Source organism: Sorex araneus, chromosome 1 (genome assembly GCF_027595985.1).
Source record: "Sorex araneus isolate mSorAra2 chromosome 1, mSorAra2.pri, whole genome shotgun sequence".
Lineage (NCBI taxonomy): Eukaryota > Metazoa > Chordata > Mammalia > Eulipotyphla > Soricidae > Sorex > Sorex araneus.
The window spans coordinates 246,227,660-246,239,185 of record NC_073302.1 but is presented as its reverse complement, the minus strand read 5'-3'; the positions used below and the strand labels follow the sequence as shown (position 1 = coordinate 246,239,185).

Sequence of the window (11,526 nt, the reverse complement as noted above, 5' to 3'; positions counted from 1 at the left end):
CTGGTGAAGGCTGGGAGGTAGTTCAAAGGGCTCAGGTAGCCTTGTTGGCATCCCCCAGCACTGAGGGCAGTGACCCAAGCACAGGGATGGGAATAGTTCCCTGAACACCTCTGCCTGTGTGGGCCCCCAGCCAAAGCAACAGGTAAACCTGAGTATACTTTTAAATGCGTATATGACCTTTTGTGCCAGCAAATTTGTTGTGCTCAGAAACTACTGCTGGCCAGTAGTCATGCTGTGCGGGAGGTGACCACGTGTTGTCAGCTTTGTCCTGTTGAGCTCTGTCCATCCCCTTATTGCATTTCTTGCACGTGATAATGATGAAGTACTTAGGGCTCAAGCAACTTCACTGGCCAATTTCAGGGGCTCAATGGGAAACGCGATGCAGTGAGAGAGATCTCGAATGTTGTGAAACGCTGGCATTGCGCGGACTGGTATTCTCTCATCTCTTCAGTTTTCAGATGTCACTGCCCAACTAAACAGCTGAGATACAAAAACAAAACAAAACAAAACAAAACAGGGTCAGTCTACTTTCTTGTCTTTGCAGGCTCGCGGGGTCACAGAGAACCGGTACGCTGAGTCCTGTTCCCTGAGTTTCCAGTTCACTTCGGAGTCCAGACAGGAGGCCATCCCAGGTGCCACCCCATTCCGAGCAGCTTGCACACGAGCCACGCGGAACCGGCGACCCCGAGCGCTTCCCTCTTGCCCGGGGGGCTGGAGCGCGTGGGCGCGGCCGGGGCGGGGCCTGGGAGGAAGCGACCAATGGGAGCCGAGGTGGAGGGCGGGGCGGGGCTGCGCGCAGGCTCCTGGGAGGCCCCGGGCACTCGCGGGCCTTTTCTACCGCTCGCGGCCGCTGCGGCGCGCTGCTCTTGCTGACCCAGGGGTAGGAGGAGGTGCTGGACAGCCGCCGCCGCCCGGTAAGCGCCGGATCCCCCTGGCCGCGGATGTGCTGACCGCTTCGCACCTGTTCCTGGTCGCCCCTCGCACGGCCTGTACCCATTTGTTTAGTGCACCCTGGACCTGCCGGTGCGGGGACTCTCCGCTCGTGCCGGGGCTGGGGGCGCGGGGACTGGTGTCCCGGAGAGCCCGGACGCGGCCGGACGCGCTCAGGGGGTCTCCGCTGCTCTCCGGTGCCCGTGCAGGGCCGGGCTTCGTGCGGCGCGATGTTCTCCGGCCGGGCCGGCTTCTCCGGCTGCTGCAGTCTCGTTGCGCAGGAGCGGTCCCCGGGCCACTCCACACAACCCTTTCTTATCTCCTGGCGGGGTTGGCGGATCCCTGCATCCCCGAGATCCGAGGGGAGGGTCCGTTCTGGCACCTGGCGGGCGCGCCTTTCCCTCTGCGGTGGGCTTTACCCGCTTCTGCATCAGACCTCCTGCCGGAGGCTCCAGCGCGCCAGCGAGCTCAGTGCTCTGGGGAAGGGCACGCGTACTTTGAATTGCTCCGTGGAACAACACCAGGTTGGCTCACGTTTGCAAGAGCGGGTAGGATTCATTTGCTCGGAAACAATGTAGCTGTGGATTTTAGCGTTTTGCGTGGTGTAAGGGATGTCCTGGGAAGCAGTTGCAGTAGTCAGCGTTTTGGTTTCTGCACAAGAGTGTTTGTTGGGACTGCCTTGCAGAAGAATCGAGCTATGTCCTTCTGCAGGGGCAAAAAAAAGTTAATAGGCTTGAGTTCTCGTCTTTGCGGCTGCCAAATTTTGTGACCAGGGACACAGATTAGGGACGTTAATGAAATGCGGTAAGATTTCTAAGGTACCTTTTAAACCCACGATTCTGGTATCTGTGATGAGCTTATTTTTTTCATCGTTGCCTTCTGAAAGAACAAGAAGTAAAAGGGCTATGAAAGGCGACTTTGTGAGGAACAAAGATTTATGAGCACACAGAAGTTTACAGACGGATGAATTATAACTTTTAGACTGTAGATTGAAAAGGGAACACAAGTAAAATAGAACGGGTTTGTCCAGGATTAATTGATAGGGGAAACTTGGAAAGCTTTCAGAACTTCCAACAGCAATTACTGTATTTAATTAACTCTATTTTGCAGATGCTTCAAAAGAGTTATGGAGAAAATAAATGCTAGGAGAAAATAGAGTAGCGAGTATATGTCATTTAACATATATCTTAATTCTCGGGAGAATCATTTGGAATTCTTGATTTGTATAGCAGTGCCCAGGAAGCGAAGAAAATGGAAAATTTCGTATAATGCATGCAGGGAAATCTTTCGTTTATTCCAAGTGTGTGGAATTTTGTATCCTCCACTCATATAACTTTGTAAGGACACCAGTAACTTTGGATTTGGGGGCTATTTCCAGTGGGGTGCTCAGTCATTCCAGACTAGGCTCCACCAGCATTGCTGGCTTGACTTAAGCGCCAGTCCCAGACATGCTGGGGTACATGCCTGTGTCAGGCGGTATTGTTGGGAGTACCCGGGGGGGGGGGGGGGGTTGCTTCAGGGTCACTCCTCATGGTGTCTGGGGACTTTAGTCCAATTTGACTAAAGGGTGTGGGCTCAAAGGAGTGCAGAGTGGGAAGTGATGGCCTGTTTCTGCCTGACACTAGAAGTTTTGCAGACCTTAACTCCTCCCTGGCTCTCAGGCTGAGAGAGGACTAAACACTGGTGATTGTCAAGGACACACATATCTTGTCACCCCGACTGCATTGGTCTGCGAGCCTGGCTGGCACTTAAGTGTAGGTGGTACTGTTCACCCAAATTTACCAAAAGTTAAGGAATGTTAAGGAATGTTTATGAGGAGAACTGCTGTATTTCCTGTCATCTCTCTCAGCCCTCCCCCCCACCCCACCATGGATCACAAGCAAAGAAGTATTTGGTTTTCAAAACAGACTCACTCTTGCCCCAGCCGCTGGTTGGTTGGTATTGCTCACCTCTTCTCTGCACTCTTACTTAGCTCAACCTTTTCTTTGCATGTTTGACCTATCGTGGATGCTCTTTGGTTATTTATTATTGGGATTGGTGCCACATCTAATGGTGCTTATGGTTCAGTGTTTGGGGACTAGGTGATTCCAGTAATGGAACCCAGACCTACGTATGCAGAGCATGCACTCAGCTCAGTGAGATAGTTTTTTTGACTCTTATTGGTGTTTTTGTTTTTTGCTTTTGTGTGTGTGTGTGGGGGGGGGTGCATACCTGGTTGTGTAGGCCTACTTCTTGCTCAGTGCTCCAAGATGCTTCTCTTGGATTCTGCCTATCCTACTTCTCTCTCCACCCCTGTATTTATATCTCCCCACCATGCCCTCCGGGCCAAGCTCCACCTGATCTGGAAGCAAAAACAAGGTAAGGAAGCCCTTCCTGACCGCCCAAGGGCAAAATACCACTTAAGGTGTTTTTCTGCTTTTAGTTTATTTTTGTTTGGACACAGTAAGAGATACATTGAAGCTTATAGGGCAGCTCTCCTGGGAGCATCTTGCCTCTGGAGCAGACTACAGGGCTCAGGCCAGATGAATCATTCCTAACCCTAGCAGGGTCCATATCTAGTTATTACATTTTGGATCATGACAGCATCTGTCCATGATCAAGCTCTTAACTTATAGTTAAGCATTAGGCACTTTGGCCAGGCCCATCTTGATGCCAGGGTAGCACATAGCTCACTGCTTGCCCTGGGTCCGTCCCGTCCCTCCTCGGGACCCTGCTTTTGGGGGTCTAGGAAGTAAGGGCAGTGGAGGCTTAGGTTGAGAGAAACAATGCCCAGGAGGAGAGTATCCTGTAGAGTCAAATGACTCACACATAACAAAAGTGTAGCATTTACTGCTGTCTTCCTGTGCCCATACAAAAAGGACATTGCTCTGAATATGCTATGAGAAGAACTGAAGGGGAAGAGAAAGAGGTATTTACAAGTCAACTGAGCACAAAGAAGTTACAAGTAAGCACAGAGGAAAGTGAGTACTGTGATGGGAACAACACAATAAACCTAAACTACTTGAGGCTATGTTATCCTACAACAGATGACCATTTCTCTGACTCAGCCGCCCTTATTCTGTGAAGGTGCAGTCCTCTGTGCAGGGCATATCATAGTATGCCTTATCATAGTATTCAGAAAGGAGCCCTGAACTTTTTACCTTCCTCCCGCTAACTTCTGTGTGAAGCATAGCCATAGGTGAGATAGTGAATGCGATGTGCTCTCATAGTTTCCCTAGGCTTCCGGAGTGGGTGCTCCTTTGTGGAAGTTCATTGTGAGGGTGCATCTTGGTAGTAACTGATCAGTGTCTGCCCTGTCCGAGGTTGAAAGCCAGACAGAGGCTCTAGTCTTCTGCACGGGGAGTAGCCAGCTTGGCGCTTCAGCCAGATTTCCACGTGAGCGTAACCCCGAGCCTCTGGGTTATCAGCTAACTGAAAACTTAATATTAAAACCCACAAAAGGAAAAGCGGCCAACTCTCATTAAAGCTAAACTAGCAAAACAAATAAAAGTGGGGTGGGAAAACAGAAAGTTAATCACTGACAGGCGCATGAGATCACACGACAATGGAGACTTTAAAAAGTACTTTGTCTAGAACTTAGGTATCAGTTTATAGTTCGATGTCTCATGTTTTTGCTTGCATTCTTGTGAATACCATTTGTGATATGAGTTGACACACATGTACTTATATGTAATAGATATACAGTCTACATTTATATATTTGTTGCAGAGAAATTGCTACTAAATGCAATATAGGTATGTAAATATAAATAAATATAAATACAATGAATAAATTGCTACAAAATACAATGACTAAAAAAAGGAATGTCAGAATGTTATCAAGGATTAAATACTTAGTAAAGGGGGTTGGAGTGATAACACGGGTAGGGTGTTTGCCTTGTGTGGGGCCGACCCGGGTTCAATTCCCAGCATCCCGTATGGTCCCCTGAATACCGCCAGGAGTAATTCCTGAGTGCAGAGCCAGGAGTGACCCCTGTGCATCTCTGGGTGTGACCCAAAAAGAAAAAAACTAAACATGTAGGAAAGGATTTTAATGTAGAATTGGCCATTATTTATTTCTCACTGAAAATTTTAGTTGGCTTTTTCTTTTTGTTCGTTTGTTGGGCCATACCTGTCAGTGCTAAGGACTTACTCCTGGCCCTGCACTCGGGTCACTCCTGGTGTTGCGGGGATTGGACCCGGGTTGTCCGTGTGCAGGGCAATTACCCTACCTGCTGTACTCTCAGTTCAGCCCCCTAATTCCTTCCTTCCTTCCTTCCTTCCTTCCTTCCTTCCTTCCTTCCTTCCTTCCTTCCTTCCTTCCTTCCTTCCTCCCTCCCTCCCTCCCTCCCTCCCTCCCTCCTCTTTCTCTCTCTCTCCCTAGTGGTGCTCAGGTGCTGTTTCTTGTTCTGCACTCAGGAGTGACCCCTGGAGGTGCTTCAAGGACCGCATGCCAAGGAATTGAGCCAGGGCTGGCCCCGGGCAAAACCTTAGCCTCTTAACCATCTCTTTGGCCCTGGCACATGTTTTTATTCTTAAATGTGTATTTCTAGGGGCTGGAGAGATAGTAGAGCAGGTAACCTGGCACCTCATGTGGTCCCCTGAAGGTCCCCTGAACCCTGCCAGGAGAGATCCCTGAACAGAGCCCAGTTTGGGCCCCAAACCAAAACAAATAACTAACCCCCCCTGTGTTTTATTTAATAGCATGTGTTACTGACCACTAACTTATTAGTTGGATTAGGAATTTAGAAGGCGAAGCCTTAGTAAAGTTCATCTAGTACCGAATATTTTCCTGAGTCATAGGAAGTTGAAAGGTGTGTCAGGGGCAGGCTTGTTCTTTGCTACTGAAATATTACAAAACATACTGCAGTTTTCAAATTCTGTGTTTGGGGCAGGGGTCTTCCTACCTCACTGCCTTTTGACTGCTCTGAATTTGTTTCCTGTCACTGAGTAAGAGCTGTTTGTGGATCCCCTTCACTTTCTTTGCATCCCTACAATTGAACCCGCTTCCTCTGAGCCACGACACCAGCCCTTTGTTTTATCTCGGTGTACGCGAACCCTTTGGCCTTGCGGAGACTGACGTTCTTGGTGGGGGTGACACGTATGCCTCTCCTTGGGAAACAGATGTGGGAAACTCCTATAGCTGTGAGAGCAGAAGCGTGCGTGTTGCTGGCTGGACATGAGTGGGATACATTAAGTGTGTTGTCTTACGTTGTTGTTCTAGTCAGTAGATTGTGTGCACAAAATGTTTATTAAGCACATAATCTGAAACCAACTGAAACCCAAGGGAAACTCACATAGTTTGTGATTATGGGGGGGCTCGCTGACTGTAGCATCAGCCACAGTGGCATAGTAAGGGACAGAAGGGAAGCTGTAGCATTTGCTCAGTGTCATCCTTCAAGGCCAGTGTTTCCTTGTGGACTTTTTGCCTAGTTGATCTCCTGTGGAAACAGTGGGGTGTGAAAATCTCTAAATGCTATTTTGTTGCTGTATCTTCCTTTGGGTCTACCAGCAGTTGCTTAGCACTGTAGCACTGTCCTCCTGTTGCTCATAGATATGCTAGAGTGGGCACCAGTAATGTCTCCATTGTGAGACTTGTTACTCATTTTGGCATATCGCATACGGGTAGCTTGCCAGGCTCTGCTGTGCGGGCGGGATACTCTCGGTAGCTTGCCAGCTCTCCGAGAAAAACGGAGGAATCGAACCCGGGTTGGCTGTGTGCAAGGCAAACACCCTACCCGCTGTGCTATCGCTCCAGTCCTAAAAATAATTATTTGGGGAGCGCCCACACCTGGTGTTGCTCAGGGCTCAGCTGTCACTCTGGCGGGCTCGGGGGATAGTATGGGATGCTGGGGATCAAACCTGAGTTGGCCACGTGTGTGTAAGGCAAGTGCTCTCTCAGCTATTATTGCTCTTGACCTTGTAGCAGATTTTTTATTAGATGCAGATACGTTTAGGTGCATGAGTTCTTGATGTATGGATCCCTTGATCATCAATAAACGATCATAAAGATCATCCCCTGTGCTGGAGCGATAGCACAGCGGGTAGGGCATTTGCCTTGCACGAGGCCGACCCGGGTTCGATTCCCAGCATCCCATATGGTCCCCTGAGCACCACCGGGGGTAATTTCCTGAGTTCAGAGCCAGGAGTGACCCCTGTGCATTGCCGGCTGTGACCCAAAAAGCAAAAAAAAAAAAAAAAAGAAAAAGAAAAGAAAAAAAAAGATCATCCCTTGTCCTGTATGGCCTTTTAAAATTATTTGAGATCTGTGTTGTCTGATCTAAGTATGGGCACCACAGCCTTTTTAAGTGAATCGCTTGCCTGTAAGATTGTTTTCCATCCTTTGAGCCTGTGTTTCCCCTGACTGTTCAGCTCTGTCTCTTGTAGGCAGGGGAAAGTGGTATATGTTTAGTCCTCACAACAGACCTGAAGATTTAAGTGTTTTGTTTAGCTTGGTGAATAAAAGTACTGGCTGTGTCGGCTGCTTTGATGAGGATGATGTTGAAGACACCCGCCACTCCCTTAAGAGGAACTAACCCAGGAAGGAAGGGGTGTAGCTCTGACCCCAGACAGCCTTTTTCCTTCGCTCTCACCTGCCCCCACAGTTCCCCTCTTCCCTGTGAGAGAAGAGAACTGACCTATACAAAGTAAACCAGTAATATATCCCAGGGATTGTAGGAAATTATATTTTTACCTCATGAGACTTGTTTGCAACATTTTTTTCATGCTCTTCTACACTGACTGGTCTCATGCCCCCTGACACACTGAGTGGATTCAAAGAAAAAAATGTTTATTTGTAGGGAGTGGGCAGGTGGCACAGGTGGTCAGGGCTTACTCCTGGATCTGCACCCGGGGTCACTCCTGGTAGTGCTCTGGGGACCATATGCAGTGCCGGAATGTAACCAAGTTGACCACGTATCAGGCAGGCGCCTTATCCTCTGTCCTACCTTTCCAGCCCCGAACACATGTTTATTGAGTGAAGAGCAAATGTAAGAGATCACCTAGTAAACGGCCTCCATTGTATGCCTGCTGACTGTCTATACACATAGCAAGGTTGCAGTTTATTGGGTTATTGAAGGCTGCTGTGAGAATCAAGTCAGTCGAGAAAGCTGCTAATTTGGGATTTAGTAGCTAGGCTGGCTTTTTAAGCAGGGCTCCCCAGGGAGGTGTCGCTCACATCTGCCGGCACTCTAAAAACATGAATTTAAAGAAGAAGATCCAGGGCTGGAGAGACAGCACAGTAGGTAGGCCATTTGCCTGGCATGTGTCCGTCCTAGGTTCGATCCCCAGCACCCCATAGGCTCCCCCAAGCCCTGCCAGGAGTGATTCCTGAGCACAGAACCAGGTGTAAACCCTGAGCACTGCTGGTGTGCCCCCACCCCAATTTTTTTTTAATTAAAAAAAAAAAAAGAAACTGCCTGTGTGATGTCATAACTTTGAAATTTTTCTTTTGTGCCCAGGACGCACTGTGTTGGAGACTATGTTTCCATGACTCAAAGGAGAAGGGTCGGTGGGGAGAATGTCAGCCCTCAACTGGAAGCCCTTTGTGTATGGAGGGCTGGCCTCCATCACAGCAGAATGCGGTAAGGAGTCACGATGGGGGTTCCAGGAAGTTTGTTCAGCCTCCATGTGATGGTGTTTAAAAATTCACATCGGGGACCAGAGTGATAATACAGTGGGTAGGGCGATTGCCTTGCATGGAACCGACCAGAGTTCAGTCCACGGCATCCAATATGGTCCCCCCAACACGGATTAATCTGGAGAGTATTACTTTGAGTGAAGTTAGAGGGAGAGAGACACAGAATGATTTCTCTTGCATGGGGCATGAAGAAACTTTGTAAGAGAATAACAAAGCCCAAGTTCAATAGAAACAGAGTAGTAAAACTGGTCATCAGAAGCTTGCCTCTGGATTGTAAGTGGTGTTGGTATGAGGGATACATTAGGGAAAGAAACACTACGACAGTCGACAGTCGTGGAGGTGAAAAGTCCCTTTAGAGAGAGGCAGGTTGGGGGCAGGAGGGAAATGAGGGACATTGATGGAAGGAAGTGACCCTGGCAGAGGGATTGGTGTTGGAACACTGTATGCCAGAAACTTAGTAATTAACTTTGTAACTGTAGTTCATAGTGATTAAAAATGAAAAAGTATACAAAAGAAAACAGAAACAAAACACAGCTTCATATAATGGGGCTAAAGAGATAGTACAGGGGTTAAAATGTTGGTTTTGTATCCTGCTGACACTCAGGTTCAAATCCCTGGTACCACATATGGTTCCCCTCAGTGCTATCAGGGATGATTCCAGAGTCAGGAGTAGCTCCAGAACACTGCCAGGTGTGACCAAAAAAACTTCACGTAATGCTGACACTCCACTTTTTTGCAAAAGATTTTTTTTTATAAAACCTGTGATGGGCTGGAGCGATAGTACAGTGGGTAGGGTGTTTGTCTTTTACGCAGTCCACCTGGGTTCGATTCCCAGCATCCCATATGGTCCCCGAGCACCTCCAGGAATAATTCCTGAGTGCACAAGCTAGGAGTAACCCCTGTGCATTGCCCAAAAAATAGCAAAAACCAAACCAAAACAAAAACAAATCTGTGATGAGTATGTGGTGAAATACAGTACTTAAAACAAGAGACCAGTATAATAAAGTTACAAGCTACAAAATCAGTAAAAAAATCTTTTATTTTCACAATTGTAAATTGTGAAAATTAAAGAAAAATAAGAAAAGTCCCAGTCATTTGCTTCAAAAAGAATTACATACCTAATAATAAACTTCACAAAACATCTGAATGAATACATAGCAAAAATTGTAAGACATTTTTAGAAGTAAAGCTGTTCCCAGAATGAAAAGAACAGTCTTATGGATTAGAAGAACTAACTTTCTGTTTTTTTTTTTTGGCCATACCCAGCAATGCTCTGAATTTATTTTTGGTTTTGCACCCAGGGATTACTCTCAGTGGGTTCAGGGAGCCATATAGGGTGCTGAGGATCGTATTGGGATCAGCCGTGTGCAAGGCAGGTATCCTCCTGCTATACTGACTCTCCAGTCCCTATAAGAAATAATTTTTATTGTTTGGTTTTGGGTCACAATCAGTGGTGTTCAGGGCTTACTCCTGGTTCTGTACTTAGGGATCAGTCCTAGCAGGGTTTTGAGGGCCCATTCGAGGTGCTGGGGATTGAACCCTGGTTTGCCACATCAAAGGGAAGTATCCTGCCCATTGTATCAGAACTGTCACTGTCATCCCGTTGCTCATTGATTTGCTCGAGTGGGCACCAGTAACGTCTCCATTTTGAGGCTTGTTGTTACTGTTTTTGGCATATTGAATATGCCACGGGTACCTTGCCAGGCTCTGCCGTGTGGGTGAGATACTCTCGGTAGCTTGCCGGGTTCTCCTAGGGGGCGGAAGAATCGAACCTGGGTCGGCCACGTGCAAGGCAAACACTGTACCTGCTGAGCTATCGCTCCAGCCCCTAGAAGAACTAACATTGAAATAGCCATTTTACCCAAAGCAATGTAATTCCTATCAAAATTCTAAGCTGTTTTTCCAGCAAAAAGAGCAAATTTAATAATAAAAAAAGACTTCAAGTAGCAAGTGCAGTATTGAGAAAAGAAGATGTTTTGTGTCTCATTCTCTTGACTTCAAACCTTACTGTAAAGCAGTAGTGATTAAAACAAAAATGTTGGAACTGAAACAGTTTTAATAGTAGAGTAGAATTGACTGTCTGGGTGGGGATGCAGCTCAGTGTGAGAGCACTGGCCTGAAGAGCCCTGGGAGTCAATTCCAACACTGGGGGGAAAAAGGTGGGACTGGAGAAATAGTACCGTGGGTTCAGCATTTGTCTTGCATGCTACTCTCATGGGTTAGATCCCCAGCACCCCATGTGGTCCCCCAAGTATCCCCATGAGGGATTTTCTGAGTGCATATTCAAGATCAGTCCCTCTGAGCACTGCTGAGTGTGGCCCCAAAACCAAAAAGAAAATTTTTTCCCTGATTCCTAACTTTTCAGTAAAAATGATATTGAAGGGGCTGGAGAGATAGTATAGTGGGTAAGTGCTTGCCTTGCATGTGGCTGACTTGGGTTTGATCTCTGGACCCCTGAGATCCTCCAGGAGTGATCCCTGAGTGCAGAGCCAGGAGTAAACCTTGAGCACTGCCAGGTGTGGCCCAAACACAGGAGGAAAAAAAAAAAAGAAAATGTGATTGCAGAGTATTTTCTATTTCTCAGTTTTATTTCTAGGTTTACGTTATAGTTTGCCTCCTCCAAGCATGTCATCCTGTATCCTTAGCTTAAATTTCCATTTATTAAATGATAAAAATGTATGTATATTTTAATTTTAGGTACATTTCCAATTGACTTAACCAAGACACGACTCCAGATTCAAGGCCAGACAAATGACTCCAAATTCAGAGAAATTCGGTACCGAGGAATGCTGCATGCATTAGTGCGGATATGCAGAGAGGAAGGGCTGAGGGCGTTGTATTCAGGGTAAGTGAGTCTATACCAGGGTATTTATTTTTTTGATGGTTGTTCAAATGACTAGACTGAGACTAATATTTCATAAAGGAAAAGGAAAACTGAGATTTATTTGGAAAGGGTAGTAGTGTGGTAGATTTCTTTTT

General features: G+C 47.1%; 1 protein-coding gene across 1 annotated transcript in view; it reads left to right on the top strand.

Annotated features, from left to right (window-relative positions):
• The first annotated feature begins 784 nt into the window (after positions 1–784).
• The window catches only part of SLC25A30 (solute carrier family 25 member 30), a 32,667-nt gene continuing 21,925 nt past the window's right edge, over positions 785–11,526 (top strand). Inside the window, exons 1-3 of the mRNA XM_004604580.2 lie at positions 785–914; positions 8,369–8,491; positions 11,245–11,392. Of these exons, the coding sequence (XP_004604637.1) occupies positions 8,428–8,491; positions 11,245–11,392 (212 nt within the window). The 5' untranslated portion in view covers positions 785–914; positions 8,369–8,427. The remainder of the gene's footprint in view (positions 915–8,368; positions 8,492–11,244; positions 11,393–11,526) is intronic.